Genomic DNA, 27,926 nt, shown 5'->3' with positions numbered 1-27,926 from the left:
ATTTGCATACCTGAGAGACTTGAATGTCTTTCCTAAATGATCCTACATCCATTTGTAGTGTTCATGTGCTTCTTTAAGGAGTTTGTCTTCCTCAGAACATACCATGTTGCTAGTGGACATTATACTCAGGGATGAGGGCTGATAAAGAGTTGGACATTTGGGGAGGGTACCTAAGGATGGAACTTGAAAACATGTGCAGACTGTTCTCATGCACATATAACAAATCACCAAACTGAGGATCAGAAGACCAGGAGTTTTTATACAGAGAGTGATTGGAATTAAGAGGGAAGGGAAGACTGAGAGGGAAAGAGAAAGAGAGGCACCGACAGCACAACTTGTGAAGCTTCCCACTTGCAGGTGGGGACTGAGGACTTGCACTTATGTTCTTTTGCACTATAATATGTAACTTTGTCTGGGTGCATCACCGCCTGCCCACCCCACCCCACCCAAGAAACACCAAGGTTTAAACATAAGAGAAAGAATCTCAGACCTCTTTCTGTATTGCTACTATAAACTTGGGTGGAAATACAAGCCTTTGTGTCTGAAGAAATCTCAAGTAAAAACAAAATCATAAAACTCCAGCTCATGGGTGTGCAAAGTGATACTATTGCAACATAAAGATAAATCAAAATAAGCCTTACCTCACTCCCCCTAAGCAAATACATGCTATGGAATGTAGCTAAATCAGTTTTATTTCAAGAAATGTCTAAAATTTCTTAACTCTGTACATAGCATAGTATTTTATACCATGTTCTTATTTTGTCCCCTGCCCCAAATTTATGATTTGGTAACATTTTGTGAAAGCAAAATAAATTAGAAGAGCTACAAAAGAATTCCGAGTATTTTTTTTTCCTGCTTTACTGTTCAGAATTGTGCTAGAAGAATGCTTTAAATCTATAATGAGAGATACTAGCATTCTACATTCAACCCTGTATTAGGTCTGCATATAGACATACCTCCATTCTCAAATAGAGAAATAAATTATGAGGGTTAAAGTGGCTTTCTCCCAAAGCATATAAGAAATGACAACACTAAGATTTGAAGTGGGGCTTGCAACACCTAGACTATAATTTCTTACATCATGTTTCTTTTTATTATCCTTTTGTTGTCTGAGTTTTACCTATGATAGGCAAAATATAATCACTTTGGAGAGGAAGAGAAGAACCTCCGCACTTTTTATTTTATTATTATTACTTATAAAAAGGAAATACTGACAAAAACCATAGGATAAGAGGGGTACAACTCCATACAGTTCCCACCACCAGAACTCCGTATCCCATTCCCTCCCCTGAGAGCTTCCCTATTCTTTATCCCTCTGGGAGTATGAACCCAGGGTCATTGTGGGATGCAGAAGGTGGAAGGTCTGGCTTCTGTAATTGCTTCCCCACTGAACATGGGCATTGACAAGTTAATCCATATTCCCAGTCTGTCTCTCTCTTTTGCTAATGAGGCAGGGCTTTGGGGAAGCTGGGATCCAGGACACATTGGTGGGGTCACCTGCCCAGGGAAGTCCGATAGGCAACCTCTACACTTTCTAAACAGTTTGAATGACTCACATTAACTAAAGTCAAGAGGGAAAAATCATGTTAAATGTGGCATATGTATGTATGTATGTATGTACGTATGTAGAAACTAGAGGTGGGCCATTTCCCTTGTTCACATGGTATGTGAATTATGACAGACATTTCCAGGAAATGTTTCCATAAACTTAAATGGAACAATAAGTATTTGGGCATTTTGAATACACAAAAGCAGTTTATTTGGGGTTCAGGTGGTGGCATCTATAGTTGAGCACATGCATTACCATGGGCAAGGACTGGGGTTTGAGCCCTTCTTCCCCACCTGCAGGGACTAGTGATTAAGCAGGTCTGCAGGTGTCTTTCTCTCTCCCTATCTCCCCCGCCCCTCTAAATTCCTCTCTGTTTTACCAAACAAAATAGAAAAAGAATTAAAAAAAAAAAAGCCAATGGGAGTAGTGAATTCATAGTGCTGGTATTAAGCCCTAGTGATAACCCTGGTGAAAATTTATTTAAAAAAAAAAACTTTCTTTTAAGAGTTAAAAATGTATAGATACCTTCTGTACATATAAGCCAACTTGAGACCCATGTGGTTTGCCAAATGTCTCATTTTGGTAATAGAAGTCACTTCCCTTATCGTGTGGCATGTTCCGTGGTCACTTTGCAAGGAATACCCTCTGTAAATGTGACAAACTCTTGGCACAGCAATACCTCAGTATGGACCTGGAGTGCCAGCATCTGTAGCACAGCACTTTCAGAGCAGGGCCACAGATTCCCTGCATGCAAAGACAAGACCCTTTTTATCCTGGGCATTTCTCTAAAGTGTAGGCTCCCCCACCCTGCTCAAACAAACAGGAAATACTTTAACAGCTTGATTTTTAACAATGCTATTCAGAAATGTAGACTAATGCCAGGCAAAAGCAACAACCAGATCAATTTGTCCTGAGGAATGAATACTGTGTGTGTGTGTGTGTGTGTGTGTGTGTGTGTGTGTGTGTGTGTGTGTGTGTTTTACAGTTCAGGCCAGAGGTTATTCATTTCAAAACTGTATGACCATGTAGTATAAGATAGATATTGTGTGTGCATGTGGTGGTAATGGGTATCTTATAGGCCCCCATTTTTTTAAACAAATCCAATTTATTTGATGATATAAGACAAATATATAGAACTATTTCATGTTGGTGAAATTATAAGTACTGTAGAGATGCAGCAAAATGAATTATTTTCTTGGAGCCTTGAAGAGTTGAGACTTTGAATATTGGAAATGCATGCTAGAGCTAGAATCTGTATATATTCTTGGGAGATTGTCTAGTCGAGTCTTTCCCTTACTTTTAAGATTAGATTACTTACTCTTTTTTGGTTGTTGTTGTTTAGCTATGCAACTTCTTTATATGTTTTGGCTATCGACCTATTATTGGACATATGATGAGCAAATATCTTCCCTCAGTTGCTTGATTGCCTTTTTTTAAATTGGATGATAAATGTTTTACACTCGAAAGTAAATACAATAGTTTGTACATGCATAACATTTCCCAGCTTTCCACATAACAATACAACCCTCACTGGGTCCTCTGCCATCATGTTCCAGGACCTGAATCCCCCCCCCCCCAAGCCCACCCCAGAGTCTTGATTTAGTGCAATACACCAAACCTTTCTAAAAATAATTTACTTTTATGTACAAACTATTTTTAATTTGAAATAGCCCCATTTATTATTTTTCATTTTATTTCCATTATCAGTAGAGTTGGGAATTCAAATCTACCTTTGATAACCCTAATTTTGAGGAAAAACTAACAAAAATAATGGTCTTAAGTGAAGTATATAAAACACAGATACACACAAAATATTTCATTTTAAATAAATGAAAATATTATTCTCTAATTCACATGGAGCATTCTTAAGAACTGACCACATTTGGGGAAATAAAAGTAGTCTTAATAAGTATGTGAAGATTAAAATAATAAATATCTTTTCCGGTCACAATGATATGAGACTAGATTTCATGAAAAGAAGCAGGAAGAATTTCAAGACTTGTGCAGACTAAACAGCATATTTCTGAATAATACTTGAGTAAACAAGGAAAGATTTAAATTACCTGGAGAACAATGAAAACAAAAGGAAAAGTTATCAGTTCCTGTGGGATGTAGAAAAAGTATAAATAAGAGGAAAGTTCATAACACTAAAGACCAACATCTATAAAAAAGAAAGATTTCAAATAAACAATCTAATCTTATATCTGAAGGAACTAGAAACGGAGCAACAAATAGAACCAAACTTTAACAGCAAGAGTGAAATAATAAAAGTGGAATAAAAATAAGTGAAATAGAAACACCACCACCACCACCAACAACAACAACAAGATACAAAATCTTTGAATGATTAATCTTTGAAATGACTAATAAAATAGATAAATCCCTCACTAGGCTAAATAAGAAAAAGAAAAAAGAGAAAAAACTGATTAAAAATGTAAAACAAATAAGGCAAAATTACAACCAATACCCTAGAAAGACAAATGATCATAAGAAACTACATATGAAAATAAGTTGGACAATCTAGAAGAAGTGGACACATTTCCATTCATACATCCTTTAATTTCATCCTATGTATGCTATTCAAGTGAGACATAAAGATAGGTAATCCTGGGCTCTGAAGGGTCTGAAACATTAAAACTTGTTTTTAAATTTATTTATTTTTATTTGATAAGACAGGAAGAATTTGAGAGGGGAAGAGAAGATAGATAGATAGAGAGATAGATAGATAGATAGATGATAGATAGATAGATAGATAGATAGATAGATAGATAGATAGGCCTGCAGCTCTGCTTTACCAATGGTGAAACTTCCCTCCTGCATGTGGGAACTGAGAGCTTGAACCTACGTCCTTGCTCATGGCATTGTGTATACTCAAATGGGCCACCACCCAGCCCCTAGGTCAGAAACATTAGATTTGTGCATATAGCTGGAATACCCTTAAGATAATATTTAATCTGACTAACTGAAATATGCCTACTAGCTATCTACAAAATGGAGGACCCCCCCCCCAAACATTTCATCTGCATTATTCCAGCCTTTAGGTCCATGATTGTTCAACAATTTGCTTGGCTTTGTATGTTAACTCTCTTTTCAGCCAACGGGTTCCAGATGCTAGCATGATGCCAGCCAGACTTCTCTGGACAGATGACCCCACCAATGTGTCCTGGAGCTCCGCTTCCCCAGAGCCCCAGCCTATTAGGGAAAGTGAGAGGCAGGCTGGGAGTATGGATTGACCTGTCAACACCCATGTTTAGCGGGGAAGCAATTACAGAAGCCAGGCCTTCCACCTTCTGCATCCCACAATGACATTGGGTCAATACTTTCAGATAAAGAATAGGAAAGCTACCAGGGGAGGGGATGGGATGGGATGCAGAGTTCTGGTGGCGGGAATTGTGTGGAGTTGTACCCCTCTTGTTGTATGGTTTTGTTAATGTCTTTTTTAAATAAGTAAAGAAAATAGAAAAGATAATATTTAATTCAATATGCCTACAGCTCTCTTGGGCTGCAGTAACAAAATGCAAGATTTTGAGTAGTTTATAAGTAATAAATTTATTATCTTTTGAATTTCTGAAACCTAGCACATCTAAAATTATACCAAAAGATTCAATGTCTAGTGAGGACCTGATTTCTGGTTCATAGTTGAGGAGTTGAGAGGACTCTAGAGTTGCTTGAATAAGGGACCTGTCTCTAAGTTCACATTCTGCCTCTCTCCTCAACCGTCTTGGAGGCTCCTACTGGTTGGGGGCTGTCTAGAGTTGATCATCTCTAGGCTCTAGCTCATTATGAAAATAAATAATTATGTACTGAGATACAAGAAAAATCTGAAAGTTATCTTACAAGGCAAAGAGCATCCTGATCAACAACAATGCAGCTTTGAAGAAATGAGAAGCTGAACACTATACCTTGTTGACAAAAACTGATGTTCATCATCACAGTGGGAATAATACTGAACTGGGCATAGCATGGAGAATATGCCTAAAAATTTGTACGCTGTTTATCACTGATCCAAGTGATTCTAATGTCACTAGAAACATGTCAGAACTGAGTGGTGAGAACTAAAGCATGCACTTTTTTATTATATATTTATTTATTTGTAATAAAGTGTAAAGATATTCTAGAAACAAACCAACAACAGTAATGGCAAAGGCATGGATCCAGTTCATGAGGACTCTACACTTAGGCTTTAATCACTTCCTAAACACCTCTTTATTACATCATTAAGATTTCAACATATAGATTTCGAAGAGATACAAACATTTAAATAACAGAGGCCTGGAGATTATGTGTTCAGTTTTAAGCTCTTAATATTAGCTCTAGACCCCAGTCCATTTTATTAATGGCCAGTTAATGTTTCTTAACTACCATGACATTTAACAAGAATGGGGTAAGAGGGGCTATGTGATGATGCATCTTGTAGAGTGCACATATCACAGTATATGAGCACCTGGGCCCAAGGCCCTGCTCCCTACCTACAGGGGTAAAGCTTCAAGGACTTTAAAACAGTTCTGCGGGCCTCTCTCTCTCTCTCTCTCTCTCAGTCTCTCTCCTCTATATTTCCTCTATCTCTCTTTCCCCTCTGAATCTCTGTCTCTATCCAATTAAAATATCAAAAGAAAAAGTCACAGGCCTACTATGTGAATTTATTTATTTATTCATTTTAATTGAATACGGTTTTACTAAGTGATTATTTTGCACCTCATGCTGGAAGTACCCATTTTTTATTATACCCTAATTGTTGTACACACAGATATGTGTGTGTACACATGCACACGCACACACGTGTGCGCGTGCGCGCATACACACACACACAACTTGAACACTTCAAATCATTGATCTGATCTTTGTTTTGGTACCAGCACCACAAACCTACCATTTCCATTAGTCAGATTTTTCCTTTATTCTTTTACTTTTTTTTTTTTTCTAATTTTTATTAGATAGGACAGAGAGAAATTGAGAGAAGACCAGGAATTAGAGAAAGAGAGGAAGATAGACACCTGCAGACCTACTTCACTGATCCTGAAGCTGACCTCTTGCAGATGGGGAGCCAGGGCTCCAACTTGGGTCCTTGAGCTTGGTGATACATGCGTTTACCAGGAACACCACCATCTGGAACCCTGGACCTTATTCTTCTTGACCTTACACCTGAACCTGACCACCACTGGGACAAGCACATTAAAAGTTTAATAAGTAGATCAACACCTTTATTATTATTATTTTTAAGAAACTCAACCTGGAAGATAACATAGACATTTTCTATAACTCTTTTATGTCATTTTTGACCTCACTTTCTCTTGGGTTCTTTTAGTATAACCCTGCTTAATTAACTATAGGTGCTTTATTCAGTAGTTTATGACCATTCGCTCTTCCTTGAGCAGACTGGGTCTCTATAGCCCTATACTGAGTGTTTCTCATCTTCCTTATGTTATCCTTTGGATATTTTTTTTTGTCTGGTGAAAAAATACTGCAAAATTTTAGTATAATGCAAATTATTTATTCTTCAAAACAGCTATTAATTTATTAGGACAGAAAAGGGCCTTACAGATAGATGATTTAGGTTAACTACCTGGTTTTACATATGGACCCCAGGATCCTAGTGAGAATAAATATGTTCAAATTGCCTAGCAAGTGAATGACAGAGCTAGCTTTTAAACCCTTGTCTCATAATTTTCTTCAAGGTTCTTAACATGTCATCTCACTGACCTTAAATTTTCTGTATTCTACTTTGTCCACTTCCCTCTCCCTCATGTAATACAACCCACAGGATTTCGTGGTTAACTAGTAAATGGTTAATCTCATTGAGCCCAAGGCCCTGGAAACTTCTGGGAGGGAGCCAGGTGAGCAAAGAGAGCAGATAAAGGCAGCACCTGCCTTGGGTTTGGAACAGCCTGGGGACACGAAGAGAATGTAAACACATTCTGCAAATCTTATTGTCTGACTCTGTGCCAGCGTCTTTTGGGTTCTTGTCATGGAAAATATTTCGTCTGAGGTCATTCAATGAGCAAAGGAGCATTGAATACCCTTCAGGGTGCCAACTCAGTCCCCTCTTTTGTCTAAATTAAATAAGCAAGGGACTAACATTTCACGGGCCTACACGGCCCTCCTTTTAACAATATAGGCTATGAGGTAGGGGCAAAGGAGACATTAAGAAAATGTAATGTGTTGTTCTGAACTGCTCTCTCCCCTTCACCACCGCCCTCCACCCCCACATGACTGCCTGTTTGCTCACCCATACTTAGAAGCACACGCCCTGTGTTTAGAGCTAGAGTTAATGTCTGTGCTTCCTCATAAATCTTGGTTTGATGGCCTCAAGCTATATTTTTAATTCTGTGGTGGAGCTTTGAGATTTGAGATGAGTAGAAAGGAAGGGCGGCTGACAGGAGGTAATAATGGAAGCTGCCATTTCTCTTCCTGGGGAGCTCAGCGTCTTCCTTTGAGTTCTCAACTCAAAGTAGTTTTAAACCTAAAAGCAGCATCTGTGAACGTTAGGCTAGGAGAGTAGAGTCAAGAGAATGGAAATTAGCTGTATAGTACTTCCCAAAATGATGCATGGTTCCTCTCAGGAGAAAGAAGAATGGAACAATGTGTGCAATGAGTAAATGAACAAAGGTTACTGACTGGCTAACACTTGTTTGCTTATTTATTTATTTATTTATTTATTCGTTTCAGTTAAAAATGATTTCAAGAAGAGGAGTTTTTTCTAACAGAAATGAGTTCTTGTTTCACAAAGTATGCTACAGGGAGAAGTTTCCATTCATTCATCTGGGGACTCTTTTTTGTGTTTTAAACCGAATTGACTTTTCATAGCAATTTTCTTCAGCATGTGTATGATATAGTTTCTGCTACATAAACCTCATATCTTCAATGCATTTTTGCTCTTTTGGTGTAGGAGGCAGCATTTGTGTTGAACTGCTAGGGTGGCTTAAACTAGTTATAGCTCAGGCCTCCCTCCCTGTTAGCACCTGGATTTGGATAGACTTCTGAATCTGAGTCACTGAGAAGGATACATAACTAATGTGAATGATGAACAAACTCTGATCTTTGAAAAATGCGGTTTCTAAGTTCATGTATCTGTGAAACAAAAGAACTGAGACCTCCTAACTCCAGTAGTCTAGAATCCTAAAAATTTCAACTGTAAGTTTTTTTGCACCAGATTTTTTAATTATTATTATTCTTATAGATCCCTGTCTCCACTTCAATGCTTTTCTCCAAGGTTTTGAAATATACCAGGAATATAGGATATACTATTTTTTTTTTTTACTTCCAGTGTTACCACTGTGGCTTGGTGCCTGCACTATGAACCCACTGCTCCTGAAGGCTATCTTTCTTCCATTGTTGCTGCTGCTGTTGTTATTGGATAGGACAGAGAGAAACTGAGAGAGGAGGGGAAGACAGAGGGGGAAAGAAAGACAGACACCTGCACACCTACTTCACAGCTTGCAAAGCAACCCCCCAGTACTCCCCAGCTGTGGGCTTGCATTGGGATTCTTGCAACAGTGCTTGCATGTTGTACTATGTGCGCTTAACCCAGTGTGCTACCACCCGGCCCCCTCTCACACATGACTGCCTCTGTTTGCTCACTCATACTTTTTATGCTTCCAACACCATGGGAATGTCAGTCAGGTATAGCTGGTATCTTTGATAGTAGAAAACTGATAACAAGATTATTTACTGCAGGTGATGTTCTCTCTACTTCTACAGTGATACCTGTGGGTTTCTATCTGCATTTAAATTTTCTTTATTTACTGAATAGAGACAGCCAGAAATCAAGAGGAAAAAAGGAGATAGAGAGGGAGAGAGAAAGACACCTGCAGCATTGCTTTACCGCTTGCAAAATTTTGCCCCGGTAGGTGGGGACCAGGGGCTTTCCCCCGAATCCTTGCACATTATAGCATGTGCTCTCATCCAGGAGCTGTACCACCTGGCCCTTCAATCTGCATTTGTTATTTCTGAGAAGAATATAACAGTAATGTAGACCCAGTTTTCATGAAGTTCTGGAATTCAGGGGCTGAGTCTTATGTGTTTCTTTACTTGTGACAGTGCCCTAGGGGCTCACAGAATGTACTAACTTAATGCACAAATTGAAAATAGACAATTTGCGAGTATTTTAGGAAACCATCCTTGAGGTGATTGAAAGGAATATTATTTTTTCAACATGTATTTACTTATTACTTGATTTTTTGTTATTAATAGTTTATTACAAGATTGCAAGGTTGCAATGTACAGTTCCCCACCACACCCACCTCTAAAGTTCTAGACCTCCACCCTCCCACCTTCCAAAAGTAACTATCGTAGTTCTCATAGGTCTTGCAGACTGTTTGCTTCTGTTTGCACTTTTTGGCAATTTCATAGAAATCAGATCTCTAGATTCCACATATGAGTGAAACCATTTGGGAGTTGTCTTTCATCTTTTTACTTATGTGGCTAAGCATAATCATCTCCAGTTCCATCCATGTTGTTCCAAAGGACACAATATCATCTTTTTTGATTGCAGACTAGTATTCCATAGAGTATATATCCCATAACTTCTTTACCCAGTCATAAGTTGATGAGCATTTAGGCTGCTTCCACTGTTTGTATATTGTGAATGATGCAACTGTGACCATAGGGGTGCATATGTCCCTGCTAATTAATGCTCGAGTCTCCACAGCATAAATGCCTAAGAGTTATATTGCTGGGGTATAAGGTAATTCTACTTTTATTTGTTTAAGGATTCTCTATACAGTTTTCCAAAGAGGCTGTTCCAGTTTGCATTCCCACCAGCAGTGAAGCATAGTTCCCTTTTCTTCACAACCCCTACAACACCTGTCATTTCCTGGTTTGCTGATGTAAGCCATTCTCTCAGGGATGAGATGGTATCTCAGCTTAGTTTTACTTTTTAAAATTTTTTATTTATTTATTTTTCCCTTTTGTTGCCCTTGTCTTTTTATTGTTGTTGTAGTTATTATTGTTGTTATTGATGTTGTCATTGTTGTATAGGACAGAGAGAAATGGAGAGAGGAGGGGAAGACAGAGAGGAGGAGAGAAAGATAGTCACCTGCAGACCTGCTTAACCACCTGTGAAGAGACTCCCCTGCAGGTGGGGAGCCGGGGCCTTGAACTGGGATCCTCTTGCCGGTCCTTGTGCTTTGTGCCACATGCGCTTAATCCGCTGTGCTACCTCACATAGTTTAAATGTGCATTTCTCTAAAGATAAGTGAAGTGAAATATTTCCTCATTTAGATGGAAAAGAGTTCTGCCAATATTCTCCTTTAAGTACTTTCAACACCTCTCAAATGTTAGACCAGAAACTATCAAATACTTTGAGGAGAATGTTGGCAGAACATTCTTCCATCTAAATTTTAAAGGCACCTTCAATGAAATGAATCCAATTACAAAAGGAAAAAAAAAAGTTGAACAATAAACACAAAGCAGAACTTGGATTGGGCCTGGTGTATTTCACCAAAGTAAAGGACTCGGGGTGGTCCACTCGGGGTGGTTCAGGTCCTGGAACATGATGGCAGAGGAGGACCTGGAGGGGCATTGAACTGTTATGTGGAAAACTGAGAACAGGAGTAGATGTATAGGGATAGATGGTATAATGGTTATGCAAAGAGACTTTTATTCTTGAGGCTCCAAAGTTTCATATTCATACTGAATTCACCTTCTTTACCCCATCTTGGATGGAGCTCGAAGATAATCGTGTTAAGTGAGATAAGTCAGAAACAAAAGGATGAATATGGGATGATCTCACTCATAGACAGAAGTTGAAAAACAAGATCAGAAGGGAAAACTCTAAGCAGAACTTGAACTGGAATCAGTTTATTGCACCAAAGTAAAAGACTCTGGGGTGGGAGGAGGGTTAAGGTCCTGAAACGTGATGGCAGAAGAGGACTCAGTGAGGATTGTATGATTATGTGAAAATGTTAAGCACGTACAAAGTATTTTATTTTACTGTTGACTGTAAACCATAATCCCCCACAAAAGAAGTTAAAAATAAAAGAATACTGTCTGTTTAGTTCTTAGGATTACTTTTTTATTGGATTAGTTGTGCTTCTTTTGTAGATCTGTACTAATTCTGTATATATATTTGGTATCAGTCACTTGTCTGACGTGTGATGTGCAAATATATTCTTCTTTTACTGGGTTGCCTGGATATTCTTGCGTAGTTTGCTTTTGATGTGTAGAAGCTTTTTAGTTTCATGTAATCCCATTTAATTACTCTTGTTTTCATTTCCCATGCCCAGGGGGTTGAGTTTCTAAATACATTTTTGATATGAAGGTCCTGCAGAGTTTCACCAACATTTTCTTATATAAATTTTAGAGTTTCTGGCCAATCTAGATAGATCTTTAATCCATTTTGATTTGACCTTGGTGTTAGGTAGTTGTCTACTTTCACTGTTCTACATCTGGCTGTCCAGTTTTCCCAGCATTATCAGTTTATCCCATTGAATGGTTTTTGCCCCTTTGTCATATATTAGGTGATTGTATATGTGTGGGCTAAGTTCTTGACTTTTGATTCTTCTGCATTGATCCAAGTGTTTATTTTTCTTCTAGTACCATGTTGTTTTGTTTACTATTGTTTTGTAGTATAAACTAAAGTTGCAGTGTGTGATACTGATACCTCCATATATTTTTTTCTTTTTTGCACAAGAAGTGCTTTGGCAGTTTGTGGCCTTTTGTTATTTCATACAAATTTTTTTTGCACACATTGTTCAATTTTCTTGAAAAATGCTATTGGAATTTTGATAAGGATAGCATTGAAACTGTAGACTGCTTTCTGTAGAGTGGCCATATTAATAATGTTTATTCTTCCAATCCAGGAACAAGGAATGTTCTTCCACTTGTATGTGTCCTTCTCTCTTTCTTTTAGCAATGTCTTATTAAATGTCTTTAGTTTTCATTGTAAAGGTCCTTCACGAAAGGGTTATTTTTAACTAAGAAAAGTGTTATAGAACTATGCTCATTCAGACTGCTATAGCGAGAATTGAAGTTGCAATTTCCACTTTGTGAATAGATGTCTGTCTGATGGATTCAGGTTAGTATACATCATAAGAAGACTCAGAAGCTGAACACATTCATATCCTGAGACTCAGAATTAGGTAAAGGAAGAAGGATCAATAAGTGAAGACAGAAATCAAAGACCTTAACAACTCCTTGGTGCTAAAGATTTGATTCTCTGATCTGTTTGTTTCTATGATTGTGAAGTTCTTTCCTCCTCCCTTTATCCCACTTCACTAGTGTCTATTTGGTGATCTAATTGAGCTTAGTCACTGAGCTGGAGTAGGACAAGGTTTACAGTGAGAGTGTGATTTTGGGATGAAAGCTGACAATTCGATTAACTTGCCTATAGTTGCTCAGTCTTTTTACTATAGAAATTTTCCCTTCCTCTCCAAGTGCTATTAATTTTCTAAAATCCCATAAATGTTAGTACTGAATACACATGAAAATATATAGTTGCTTTTGAGGGAGGCATCTTTTTTTATTTTTCTGACCTGTGCATAGACAGATCTCTGGCCAAGCTTTTTTTTTTCCCCCACAAATAATGACAGGCATCTTAGGGAGATTTGAACTGTGTCTAGTGAAAATAAGATGATGTGATATAATGATTGACCTTAATTTGGAATGCTTTTAGAGGCAATAGCTCAGACTGCTGAAAACATCTTTTCATGTAGCCTTATGAATCAGAGCTCTCACCGGTATAGTCCTGTGCATATAAATGCTTTAGGAAAGTCCTAGTCTTTGATGAGTTCCAGCTTCCCTATTTCTATAAAGCCTTCTTATATCCAGTAATAACTGATCTGTGCTTTTTCATATTTGTGAAATACTGTGATGGGTTTTAAAGTTCCCCAGGAATGAGAGACTAATATTTGATGTTGTCTTTACAGCAGAAGATGTGATCTGTCCAGTAGACCTCTTTTTTTTTTTGGCTCTTGACTAAAAAAAAAGCTTATGAATTATCTGTTCCTTTGACTGGATGAATTCTAGTAACATCATGATGGTAGTTTTCCATAACACACACATAGGTTAGTGAAGTCTTGGAACATTATCACTTTGAAATTTCTAAGAAACATATGGGGAATTAAGCACATGACATTTAGTATAGAAACCAAGACTATCATAAGACCTATTAATTGCATTTTTTCCTCCATTCTATTCCTTCATATGTTTTTTCTTTCATTTAAAAAATATTTGTATTTGTTTGTTGTTGGATAGAAACAGAAAGGATTTGAGAAGAGAAGAGGAGATAGAGAAGGAGAGAGACAAAGAGTAACCTGTAGCCCTCCTTCACCATTCATGAAGATTTCCCTATGCAGGTGGGGACCAGGGACTTGAACCTGTGTCCTTGTGCACTATAATGTGTGCACTTAACCCAATGCACTGCCTGCCCCCCCCATGATATTTTCTTATAGTAAGTGTATGTTTACTGTATTTGTTTAATAAGCATTCCTCGTTTGGAAAGACCTGTATATTCTCCACAATTGTACAAATGGTGTTCAAGAGAAAAGATAATGTTGAGAGCACTCTGATACTAATGACTAATGACTTTGCTGAGAAGCATCTCCTTAGTTTTATCTTTGGAGTGGTTTCTTAGTTCTCTGCATATCTTACCACCTACTACCTGAGGAGCATTGGGGAGAGGGTTGGCTGAACTAGTCTATTTATAAGCACTTTTCATCTCTGAGAAAGGTCGTTGCCATGTGCCAGCCGGCTATTTAGAGATAGCGAGTCTCTTGAATTTCATACTTAAACTTCATATGGGATAAAAGAATATGAAATGTGCTTATTAGAAAAGTTATCTTGACAGATTTTCACCTTTTTTTTTGGGGGGGTAAAAGCAAAATTGCACCCACCAGGTAAGTTGATATAAAAAGCAATAAATAATTCCATTGTCCAAGTTGTGTTAATGGACTCCAGCCAGAATGATCTTTTAGCCAAAACACACCCAATTTTCATTGAGCTGAGAACTTATTATCAGGCCAGTAAAAAAAGAGAAATAAACTGCAGGGAGGGTAGTAAATGTTAGTATAGCAGCTGCTGAGAAGGTAAGAGGTTAGAAAAGGAACTTTAGAGGTATATACAAAATCTCCCTCTCTAAGTAAGGATTAGTACAAAAAAAGATTGGGTATCAGTTTTCAGATATAATCATCAAAAATCTGAGAAGCAGGCAGCAGAATGTGCCAGGCTCTTTTGTTACTTTCCTTTTGTAAGAAGCTCAGGGATCAGCCAATTGGGAAAAGGGGTGTTATATGCATAAGTGTGAAATGATGTTTATACACATCTCTACATGGATAAATTTATTCAGAAACCACAATAGCATTTCCAAAGGAATTCTTCCTTAATACAGGAAGTGACAGCTTTGTGAAGGCACCACAATTAACCTCTGCTTTTTTCATTCTAGGTTTCAGGATTTAATTTCTAGAATAAATGAGGCCTCTCTGATATTCCACAGGGTGGTTGTTTAGAATTACAAGCAACTTAGTTTTAAAGCTGGTTGAATGCAAGGCATCTGAGCTTGGCTTAACCTCCAGGGATCTCTTTGCATTCAGAGAAGTCTAAAACCACAAACCATAAATTCTGATAGGCACATGCAAAAGAAGAAGCCACAGACATGATGATTTCTGTTAGTCAGTGTGGTCTCACACCCTTGCCACAACTTTTCTCTCATCACTCCCAAACTGACTTTTCATGCTCTGCACTTGGGTTTATCAGGTGTCCAGATCTAGGTTAATACAGGATGGAGGCTATAATCTACATACTGTGTATCAGTACTATGAACTTTATGGGAAAGGATTAGCACAATAGAGTCTTCCTATAAGCTTTAATGTGTATGTTGCTGCAGTTTCACATGATGAAGATGTATGCAGAGAAGAGAGCCATGAAATTAGTAGCTGAGGTGACAGGGGACTTTGAATTGATCACCATCCCTCTTAAAAATCACATCTACCTTCTTAGGTTTATCACAGTCACCTTGCCTGTATTGATGGCTTTGTGGAAACAGCTGCTGCTATAATCTCTCCTCCTTTTGAAACTATCCCTTGCATTTACTGTTTTAGGTCCTAACCCATCATCCTGAGTTTTCTTTCTCTTTTTCTCTCTTGGCATCAGCCTATTAGCATCAAGTTAATACCCAAATTTTCAGTCCTTGCCTCTGTCTTGAGTACTACTGTTTTTCAGAAGAGATTTTAATTACTAGTGATTTAGTATTGATTGACAAAATTACAAGATAACAGGGGTAGAACTCTGCACTGTTTCTACCACCAGAGTTCTGGATCCCCATTCCCTCCATTGTAAGCTACAGCAGTTCTCCTAAGGTTGCAGATATGGGTTAACTGTTATTTCTACAGCTATCTGTCTATATTTGTATCTGTTTGCCCATTTCTTTCTATGGTCTTATCTTCTCTCCCTTTCCAAGTCACACATACACCTATTACTCCATCCAAATGTCCTTCCCTTTTCCCTCTTCTGTCTCTGGGTCCTGTTGGAGTTGGAGTTCAGAGCCCTCTGCTGACTAGATCTTTCCACATAGAATTCTCCTCACCATCTCGACCTCATATTTGCAATCAGCGTTTTCTTCCCACCACCTGTAATTCCCAGGAGCAAGTCAACCAGTTGTCATGGAGGACACTTTGCATCAACGGAAAGCCTGGCTAAGTTATTTTCCTCCTTTCCCATCTTTTTTCTTTGTGATCTAATCTAATGAGAATGACTAACACAAACAAAAATTCCTTTCCCATAGGAGACAAGGAGAAGGCCTTAGAATCTACTGGGGGATTCCAGAACAGCAGTCTTTATTGTCCCGCTGGAATCCCTGGTCCACTGAAGTGCCTTTTGCTACTTTCACTGAGCACCCTGTGAAATACACCAATGAAAAGTTCCTCAAAATTTGCAAGGTAGGAGGCAGCTTTAGGTATTAATCTCAGACTGATTTTCCTGGTAATACTGCATAATTTTAAGACTTAAAAAAAGTAATGTTAAAAAAAGGATAAGACCTGGCAATTATATGAATTAAAATATTAATAACTTTACAGAACTTTTAGGAGGCAATAGACCTGTTTCATATATGAGACATATATAAAATTTCTACCAAATGTATCATGCTGTTTCTTTCTTGTTAACTTCTTATAAAGAAGTTATAGTGTAATATTTTTAGTATAAAATGGATATATTTATGTTTTTCTATTATTTGTCTATAGGGTGCATAGCATTTTGCCTATTCTAGTTATTTTATTTAGAAATGAAATGTGGTATATTGTCACATATTGTGCTTCTAAGTAGTTTTTCTGGGTTTTGGTAGACTTATCTATGCAATGAACATAGCAAACATTGTCCTTCCATTAAAATTACTAGACCATTGTAAGTTTAAACTAAGTCATATGTAAATAGATAGTTCATAAACTATAAATCGGTTATAAATATGCTGTGCTTTTAAACCACAATCTCTTCAAGTAGATTATAACTTCAGGTAGATTATATCACTGGCAAGAAAAGTTCCTTCTATGATTTTATCTCCTTCAAGAAGAGGGAAACTTAAGCCCTCTTTTGAGCAATGCTAGGTTACTCTAAATAGTCAGAAAGTAGGATAATTGGACTTGTAAATGCCATGAAAGGTTGAACTTTATATTTCCAAGAAAAGCAAGTATATACATGGGACTATGCTTATAAGTTTAGATAGTTTTTCTTTCTCTGTCTTCTTTAGATTTACTTTTCTGTGTTATCATTCATTTCAAAACATCATAGCTCTTTACTTTCTATAAATTCAAAATGTGCAATATACAGATTGAATTATTCTGTATTTAGATATTCTGCATTTTTTTATTCTTTGGAACACAACTATTTATGTGAGAAAATTTTTTTTCAAATATGCATGTATTTTCCTAAAGGAAAGTATTTAAATTGATAAGTTCCCATCCTTATACAGTTTTGAGGAATAACGTATGTGATTAGAGACAAAGAAGGCTCTTCAATCTCCTAGTAAGAAGGTAGCTTGAATACTGACCTGTTCTAATGAAAAGTCAATGGTTTGTGCAGGTGTCCTTGGGGCATATGGTCTCCAGGTTTACTTCTACTACAAGCTATTGCAAGCTCTACGGAGGTCATTGTGTGGATGATGTTGCTAGTCTCCGTGTGATACTCCTATTTCACAGTACCTCAACACAAACATCAGCATCTGCCTCTAGTCTAATTCTTAACGCCTGAAGTCAATAAAACAGAAAATGACAACTATCAAATTCAACATACCTCTGACATAGAGTTTTTTTACATAAGAGTAGATTCACCAAGGAACTCAGAAAGATAGATTGGGGGGTTTAAAGATCATAAGAATGACCCAAAGTTATGTGTAGTATAGGATCCCTAGTTTAATATTAGAGTCTTTCTTCATTAATAGGAATATTCCAATACATTGCGCTATAGTCTTTTTCTCCTTTTTATCTCTACCCTGATTTCCCTAAATTCTTTTTTCTTTAATGAGAGGTGCAGAATAGCTTTTTTATTTGATCACCTGTTAACCAACTCAACTTGCTTAGTAACAATTTTTCAGTTACTTCCCACCCTTAAAGGAAATCTGGTTATAGCCACTAAAATTATATGTATTCATCTTGGAATTAGTAGTAATTATATTTTAAGTCAAAATAACTACCAACTGCCTTGATTATTATAGTAATTATTTCCAGGACCAACTAGTCTCTTCTTCCTTATAACTTGTGTTTGAGTAGTTATGCCCTGAATTCCCTTTTCTGAAAGAAGTTTAGGCTAAAGGGTAAAGAGAAATGCCATAGAGTTATTCTACTTATGTATCTTATTTGTTTCTTTATTTATTTATGAGATAGAGCATTAGACAGAGACCAGAGAAGTGTTGAGCTCTGGCATATGAGGTGTAAAGAATGGAACATTGGGCCTCATTACTCTTGAGTCCTGTGTTTTATGGAAAATCCATATCTCTGACACTATTGATGCACCGTTATCTCCTACTGCTTTGTCCTATTCTGCTAGGTATGGATACAACAAAGTATTTAAAAATATAAAATGGAAAATAAAATATTATAAAGGGATAAGATAATTATTCCCCAAACAACCATGACCAGAGTCAGTAGAATGGAGGATCAGTTCTTGCTCAGAACATTATATTATCCAAGTTTAAAAAAGGATATTTGGGGACCTGGTGGTAGCACACTGGGTTAAAGGCACATAGTGCAAAGAGCAGGGGTTAGAGCCCCTGGCTCCCCACCTGCAAGGGGGTTGCTTTGCAAGCAGTGAAGCAGGCCTGCAGGTGTCCATCTTTCTCTCTCTCCCTCTCTTTGTCCCCTTCCCTCAATCTCTCTCTGTCCAATGCAACAACAACAACAATGGAAAAAAGATAGCCGCCAGGAGCAGTGGAATCACAGTGTAGGCACTGAGCCCCAGTGATAGCCTGGAGGCAAAAAAGAAAAGAAATGAAAGGGAAATTTGATGTTTCTGATGTTAAATGTAACTAGGTGTGTGTGTATACACACACAAGTGTGGGCATGAGCATGGTGGTTGTTTAGTTTCTAGTCAATCAACTGCTTTGAGGATTTCTTATTTTATTTAAGGTCCTCTTAGTGAAATTATTCCTCCAACATTGTATTTTTTATTTCCGGCAACAATTGAGCACTTCACATGCCAAATTATTTCTTACTCTCCACAGTCTGGGAAAGCAAGTGATGCCCAAGTGGGGTATGAGGTGATGAATACTCTGATCCTGTCCCTTGAGCCTTCATTTCTATTTTGTTGCTGGTTTTTATATCACAAAATTATATGTGTCTAGAAAATTTTACAAGATTGGCTTTGAGTAATACCCTGTTGTACTAATGTAAAGGAATAAATAACAAGACAGATAATTCTGGGGATAGAGAATTCCTTTTTACATGAATAACATGGCATAACAAAGTCCTTTAAAAGGGTGATATAAACTGTGTTTATTGTTTCCCTTGTGAATGAAAGAGAAAAGTAGAATAAGTAGAATAAAAGGAGAAGGGGGCTACATAACTAAATTAAATACCTAAAACAGTTGAATTTATTTTTGTAAATTTATTAGGATAGGGAGTCAATTATACAAAAAAAAAAAATCAGTGGACTACCTTACAATGAAATAATGAATTTAAAATTGTTGGTGAAGGTAGCTTAGTTGGGAGTCTGCCTGATTTATCATGTGCATGATTCAGGATTGAGCTCAGCCCCCACCATGGGTGAAGCTTCAGTACTGTGCTGTCTTTCCTCTCTCCATCTGTCTCTGTTTCTCTATCTGGAAAAGTCAGTTAGGAGTGGTGAAGCTCTAGTGGTGACAAAATAAGCATTTAAAAATCCAAATCTGGTGCTGGGTGGTGGCACACCCAATGTTACCATGTACAAAGACCCAGGTTTAAGTCCTTTCTCTCCACCTGTAGGGGGGGAAGCTATTTCATGAGAAGTGGGGCAGATACTGAAGGTATGTATCTCTCTTTCTCTTCCTGTGTCTATTTTTCCTTTCTTTCTCAATTTGTCTCTGTCTTATCAAATAAAGGAAGAAAACAGCCACCAGGAGCAGTGGATTTATCATGTAAGTATTGAGTCCCAGTGATAACCCTGGTGGCAAAAAAAAAATGAACAAAATGCACACACACACACGTGTTCTCACTCAGTCATTTCTCCTATAGACTTTAAAATCTCTTTATTAAAAAAATATTTTCTGATGCCCACTGGTGTTAATGATTATTATTAAGTATACGAGCCTAAATGAGGCCACATTTTTTATTTTGTAGAATGTATATATTCAGTCATAAGGCAGATAAATGCAGTAATTTTTGAAATAAATACTTTGTGAAACAAGAGATTGAATTAAACAAATAGTGAAGTGTAAGGGTAGATTCAGTGTAGCTAGAGTTTAGTGGTAAATCTTCCTTTCCATAGTTATTCGTACAATGGCTTACCATACAGGTCTAAACTAAACTAATAGAAGTAAGGACAAAAAGATAATCTTTATTTTAGATCTGTTCCGGATATAAAAATCAGTACAAACAGGTAACTGACAGGATATACTGGTTAAAAGATGGCATGATTTATAGCTTGATTAGATGGTCATTCAACCAATTTCAGTAAAGAAAACTGAAATAGAATAGGTTTAAAAGTTCAACTTAGCATTTACATTTGAAACACAAATGGTATAATAGGGTTGAGTTACCCATCAAGTAATTTGAAATTATAATGGAAATACAAATGTCTGAGCTGGTGATAGTTTCAGATCTGCCACATTGGGTCAAAACTAAGTCACATGATTGGTTATTTAGGAGTGCATGCAAGAAATATTTACTGATACAAATGCACTTAAATTCAAATGTCTATTTATCTGCAAATCTCTTAACATGGATCTGGAAATAACCATCAAAATTAAACATACTGACATTAAAATACATTATTTTTCATTTTATATATCTGCCCCTCCCCAATATCCATCTTATCAATTTGATAGCACTTCTCTATTTGGCAGACACCAAGGTGAAAAATCGTCTTTCTAAATATTATTGCTTATTCCCAAGCTTTATCAACCTTCTCAGTTCTGTGCATTACATACTTTGCATGCTTATATGAACTATTGTAGAGATAGAAAAAGAATTAATTTTCCAGTTGAGTTGATTAAGAGAGTATATTAATATGATCTTACGTAATACTTTGTAATTATATTTTATATTTCTTTATTATAGTTTGCACATTTTTTACTTAATTCATTTATCTGAAAATACTATGAGTTTCAGGATAGCTATCTCCATTTTAAATATGATAGCTCTTAGAATGACTTGGTGAATTGGCTAAGATACAATGATTTAAGCATCATAGGATGTGGAAAAAGTCATTTTAAATAAAAGGATCATAGTTAGAAACTGAAACTGATAACACTATATGAATTGTTTTTGGACTAGTTTTTTTAAAAATATATTTATTTTATTTATTTATTCCCTTTTGTTGCCCTTGTTGTTTTATTGTTGTAGTTATTATTGTTGTTGTCGTTGTTGGATAGGACAGAGAGAAATGGAGAAAGGAGGAGGAGACAGAGAGGAGGAGAGAAAGATAGACACCTGCAGACCTGCTTCATCACCTGTGAAGCGACTCCCCTGCAGGTGGGGAGCCTGGGTTAGAACCGGGATCCTTATGCCGGTCCTTGTGCTTTGCGCCACCTGCGCTTAACCCGCTGCGCTACAGCCCGACTCCCAGACTAGTTTCATTTATTTATTTGTTTGTTTGTTTGTTTATTCCCTCTTATTGTTCTTGTTGTTATATTGTTGTCATCGTTGTTGGATAGAACAGAGAGAAATGGAGAGCGGAGAGGAAGACAGAGAGGAGGAGAGAAAGATACTTGCAGACCTACTTCACTGCCTGTGATGCGACTCCCCTGCAGGTGGGGAGCTGGGGGCTCGAACCGGGATCCTTCCGCCTGTCCTTGCACTTTGCGCACCACCTAAGCTTAACCCGCTGCGCTACTGACCGACTCCCTTTTTATTTTTTATTTATTTAGTTTCTTTTTGTTAGATTTTAAATTGTACTTGTGTGTGTGTGTAGACAGGTGGTGATTAGGGTGTGGGATACAATGAAGATACAAATTAAGATGTGTGCAAATGTTTCTTTTGTGAAAAAGTTGCTTCTGCTTCATTGTCTCTCTGTCTCTCTTTGTCTCTGTATACATGAAGACTGCCACAGTCAGAGTCTCTGTAAAGATCCAGGGACGATGCATATACTCCATTCAGTTGTGTGACTTCCCGAAGTAGTTTCCACTATTGAGTAGTGGGTAGATTTGCCCTTTTACCCCACTTTGCTTGACTTATTACATATGGAAGTTGAAACCTGTAGCCTGGAGGCTTGGAAAACCTGCTTGACTAAGGAATGTGGGCCTGCAGGCATGAAACCTGGTCTCTTTACTCAGTGTAAACAGGAAGCAAGTTAGGGTTGTAATAAGGAAAACTGAGACTCTGAGCAGTGAGCTGCTGGCAGACGGCACGCACACCAGGGCTCAGTCACTCAGCTGGTAAATAATTACTGTAAAGTCAAAAATATTTTTTAAGGCTCCTCATACCATACACACTCTAGCGCTTAGCTTAACCAATCCACAATCCCTATGTAACTGGAGTTGTGAAAACTTGACCCTCAGTTTTTGAGACCAGAATAAAAGAAGGAGCCAGGGTGGGCGTATAAAAGCTTTTAAAGAAAAGTATGTGACTGGTGGTATTCATATCAGATGACACCACGAGTTCCTGTCACACAGCATGAATTCAGGTGCTTGAAATGCTCAAGTGCCAGCTAAGGGACTTGGCCTTTTGTCTACTTCTCCTCTGAAGCACTGCTTGTCTCAGTCTTCATGGCCACAGAAATGTCTGGAAAGGAAGTGCATCTGACACTAATGAAATGCCATGGTCGTGAAATAGTGTCAACTTTTTCTTTCTTATCACTTAGCTTCTGAGGTCAAAGAGGAGTCTTACAAAATGAAATTTACACTGAGGACTGGGGAGACATTTTATGATTCACTTTGACAAACAGGTACTGATTTATGAAGCAGCCTCCTGACAATCAGGAAGATGTTGGCAGTGGAAATGTTGACATAAATGGCACTTTGATCTTTAGGAATTCTTATAATAATGGTGATGTCTTGACAGTATTTATTGATTAATGGCAATAGGTTTCCTTTATGCCCTTTGCCATGTGGCTTCACATTCTAGTTTCGACTCATCCCCCTTTCCTAACTGTTCCTAAGAAACGTTTGTGTACACACAGAGAGCTTATGCCAAATCTTTTATTTGTTAATATAACCACCCCATTAGTTTGATGCAATCAAAATTTTTTTTAAGTATTTTATTTATTTTTGAGAGAGATGCAGAGAAAGAAAGACATAAAGAAACACCAAAACACTGCTCAGTTTTGGCTTATGGTGGTGTGGGGGATTGAACCTGGGACTTCGGAGCCTCAGGCATGACAGTCTTTTGCATAACCACTATGCTATCTACCCTGCCCTGCAATCAACATTTTATGTTATGGAAAAGTAACTATAAAATTTATTAAGATTGGATAACCTGACCGTGGTCAGACAACTAATGAGTGTCATCCTGAAATATAAAACCAGGTCTTTTTGATCTCAATATGATGTTATGTCATGCTATTCTTTACTTCATTGATTCTCAAGAGCAGATAATTTTTGCCTCCAGGAGAGATTTGCTAATATTTAGAGATATTGTTATTTGTCATAACTGGGTGATAAGGTATTTTGTGGGAAAGATATGGATTTAACCGTTTTATAGAATGGCTGATTTTCCTGATAGCAATGCCATGATTCAGTTCAGTTCAGCTTTTTTTTTTTCTTGTATGATACTGCAGGAATGATTTATTCCTTTTAACTGCATCATCTTGTGAGGTCATCATGCCTATATTTCTTAACTAGTGATATTAATTTTTATCCCTTTAACTTAGTATTTATTCTGGACTCCTCCTCTGAAAAAAAATAGTATTTTTCCTTCTTGTATTTGATAAATTTCTTGAAGAAGATAACTAATGTTTTGACAGTTTACTCATGTGTTTTTTTTTTTCTTTTCTCATTTTATTGGATAGGGCAAAGAGAAATTGAGAGGGAGGGAGAGATGGGAGAGAGAAACAAACACCTGCAGGCCTGCTTTACCACTTGTGAAGTCTTCCTGCTGCGAGTGGGGCACTGGGGGCTGGGAACCAGATCCTTGTATAGGTTCTTGCACTTAGTACTATGTGAGCTTAACTGGAGGTGCCATGACCCACCCCCCTCCACTCATGTTTTTTTTAAATCATATATTCTGAGAAGAATTTAATGTGTTCTTTGATATCTGGGGAACTGTATTATCGTGTCTCCCCATGACCCAGTTTAAGGAAATTGATATTTGGGGTGCAGAATTGAAAGGAATACTCTCCCCCTCTCTGTCTTCCTCTCCTTTCTCCATCTCTCTCATCTATACAACAATAACGATATCAACAACAATAATAACTATAACAATAAAACAAGGGTAATAAAAGGGAATAAATAAATAAATAGTAAAAAAAAAAAGAATTGAAAGGATTGGAGAGTGAGGGCAGCAGTAGCACATCTGATTAAGTGCATATGTTATCATTTACAAGAACCTAAGTTCAAGCTTCTGGTCTTCTGAGGGTTCCTTCACAGGTGGTAACTCAATGCTTCAGGTGTCTCTTGTCTCTTTCCCTCTGCATCCCTTTTTCTTCTCCATTCTTCTCTGTTCTCTCAAATAAAAATAAATTAAAAGTTAAAAAGACTAAACAATAAAAAAGAAAGTAACCAGACTAAGGAAGATCAATTTTTTCTAGTCTACAAATAATTATATATATATGTATTTAAGTAGCACACATTACAAAATAGTTTCGAATGATTAACATGCATTTATATCACAATATGATGATGGTGAACTTACTGTCATGATAATGTCTCCATTTTTAGATGTGTAAACTAAATTACAGTGAGAAGCAATTTTTTCCCCAGGATATCATCATTAACTGTTAGAAAAAGTACACATGCATGGTTTTATACATCTAATTCAAGCATTTTTCCCCCACTTAACACTGTGATCGGAAGAACATGGTTAGTTAACTGTGAGCCCCAAATTACTGGCTATGTTTATATAGAGGGAAGTGGTTTTTTGTTTGTTTGTGTGTTTGTTTTTGGTGAGCTGATCACAGTGCAAACAAAATATTAGGTGATGGGCTGAGAGATAGCTCACCTAGTAGAGCTCACACTTTACCAGGGATTTGGATCTGAGGACCTGGGATTGAGCTTGTACCACCACATGTGAGCACCTGCACGAGGAAGCTTCATAGGCCCTGGACCCTGCTGTAGAATCTCTTCTCTTTGCACCTATTCTGTTTCACTTTAGCCTTTAGCCCACTATATAATAATTATTATGATGATAATGTCTACCAGGAGTGCTAAAATCATGCAGACATGCAGCCCCAGCAATAACCTTGGTGGCAAAATACATAAAAATATATAAACATACAGTTTAATTAAAAAGAAAGAGTACTAGGTGGGGGGGACTAGAGGCACAGCTGATAGAGCATAAATATACATTACAGTGCACAAGGAACTGGGGTAAGGCCCCCAGTTACTACCTGCCAGAGGGTGGACTTCATGATGGGTGAAGCAGTGTTGCAGGTGTCTTCTCTCTCCCTCTTCCCTCTCAATCTTCCTTTGTTTCTATAAAACATAAATAAATGGATTTAAAAAAAAAGCCAAAATGATGACTGTGAGAAGTGTAATAGGAATATTTTGGGAGGTAAAGAAAGAACACTTTTTTTTTTCCTTTTAAATTTTATCTTATCCAATCACCTGAAGAACTGACAGAGTTCACCAAAAGGAGGGATGTCATTCAATATATAATTTCCATCCATTTGGTTTCCATTAGCATTTGACTCTTGTGTTGTTGTTTTTTTGTTTTTTTTTTTTACTATGATGGTGATGGCAATAATGACAATAATGGTGTATGAACTCTGTAAATATTTCTAAGTTCTCCTCCTCCTCCTCCTCCTCCTCCTCCTCCTCCTCCTCCTTCTTCTTCTTTTTTAAGACTAAGGGGGAAGAGACAGAGCAATAGCTCTGTTTAAGGTTCCTGAATTACCATGACACCACTCTGGGTCCAGTTCCCAATATGCCACATCGGAGGTTCTGGGGGAATGGAGGAGGTGTGATGTTGTGGTGTTTTCAGAGAAAAAAAAAAAGTGCCCTGAACAGTGACATAAGTCACCCATGTGGGGGCTAGATTGGCAGTATACCTGATTAAGCACACATGTTAGAGTGCACAGGGACCCATGTTCAAGCCCCTGATCAAGCTTCACAAGTGGTGAAGTAGGGCTGCAGGTGTGTCTCTGTCTCTTTTCTTTTTTCCTTCTCTCCCCACCCTCTCGATCTCTATGTCTATTCAATAATAAATAAATAAATAAATAAATAAATACTACCCATGTGTGAAGACTTGGTTCCACACAAGCACACACACAGACATCTGTGGAACCAAACCATTGTCTGCTTCAAAATACAGTATCTGTGAATATGTATTAAACTGGCTTCATTCAATGTTGTGCAAATTTCAACAGCAAACAAGATTAGACATAATTTTAATATGCACATAATTTATTCCAAGTCTGCTAGAAGTGATGCTAAGTCTGAGAAGTGATCTCTCTATAAGAAGAGTAGCTGCAGCCCCCAGGACAGTGGTCTGTGTTTATGAGGACAGCCTGAGAAAAGTTCTCAGAAAAGTCAGCTCTGCATTCACTAACATGGTGCCTTCTACTTTCTTCCTCAGTTGTCTGAGTTCACGTCTAAGCTTGTTCCAGCTATCCAGATGGCCCACAAGAACTCCCCTGAATCTGGAAGAGGAAAGGAACTGATGGTGTTAACTAAGCCTATTTTGATTGAGACCTACACAGGACTGATGTCATTTATTGGGAACCGCAACAAACTTGGCTATTCCCTTGCTCGTGGGAGTATTGGTTTTTGAGACTTTTTTTGGGGGGTGTGTGTGTAAAGTACACTATCCATAGATATATAATCATTGAAGATTCTGTTTCAGTTTACCTTTTTTTTTTTTTTTTAGTTAAAACACTTACTCTTAAATAGTAGTTCATGATTTTGAATGCTGAGTAACATAACTGATGGGACTGGGTGGTGGTGCCTCTGCTTGAGCACACACATTACAGTGTGCAAGGACCCTGGTACTATCCCTAGTCCCCACTTGCAGGGGGAAAGCTTCACAAGTGGTGAAGCAGTGCTGCAGGTGTCTCTCTGTTGCTCTCCCTTTCTGTCTCCTCCTTCCTCTCAATTTCTGGCTGTCTCTATCTAATAAATAAGTAAAGATAATAGGGGCCAGGTATGTATATCAGTGCTCAAGGACCAGGTTCAAGGCCCTGGTCCTCACCTGCAGGGGCAGAGCTTTGCAAGTGGTGAAGTAATATTGCAGGTGTCTCTCTGCCTCTCTCCCTCTCTATCACGCCTTCCCTCTTGACTTCCAGTTGTTTCTATCAAACAAAATAAATATAATAAAAATATTTTAAAAAACATTAAAAATAAATGATAAATAAATCAGATTACATGTGGTAATATTTCCTAAAACCAGAAAATAAACTTTAATCAAATTTCATTATAGAATGTTTTTAACTGAATCTCTGATCTTATTCTTCTGTCCTCTAAGTGCAAGCACCTTTCAGATCTTAATCTCTAGTTGTCCAATCCTAATTTTCTCTTTCTTAAAGGCTGTAAAAACCTATAGATTTTTTTTGGGAGCCCAGTGGTAGTGCAGTGGGTTAAGTGCATGTGGCACAAAGCGCAAGGACCGGCATGAGGATCCCGGTTCGAGCCCCTGGCTCCCCACCTGCAGGGGAGTCACTTCACAAGTGG

General features: G+C 37.6%; 1 protein-coding gene across 3 annotated transcripts in view; it reads left to right on the top strand.

Moving 5' to 3' along the window:
- Positions 1-27,667, top strand: part of TPRG1 (tumor protein p63 regulated 1) — a 168,515-nt gene extending 140,848 nt beyond the window's left edge. For all 3 annotated transcript variants that reach the window (XM_007525672.2, XM_060198516.1, XM_060198514.1), the window contains 2 exons: positions 16,266-16,419; positions 26,836-27,667. In XM_007525672.2, coding sequence (XP_007525734.2) covers positions 16,266-16,419; positions 26,836-27,030 — 349 coding nt within the window. In that variant the 3' untranslated portion in view covers positions 27,031-27,667. The remainder of the gene's footprint in view (positions 1-16,265; positions 16,420-26,835) is intronic.
- Positions 27,668-27,926: the final 259 nt, after the last annotated feature.

This window comes from Erinaceus europaeus, chromosome 9, assembly GCF_950295315.1.
Source record: "Erinaceus europaeus chromosome 9, mEriEur2.1, whole genome shotgun sequence".
NCBI classification, from domain to species: domain Eukaryota; kingdom Metazoa; phylum Chordata; class Mammalia; order Eulipotyphla; family Erinaceidae; genus Erinaceus; species Erinaceus europaeus.
This window is presented reverse-complemented; position numbering and strand designations above follow the sequence as displayed.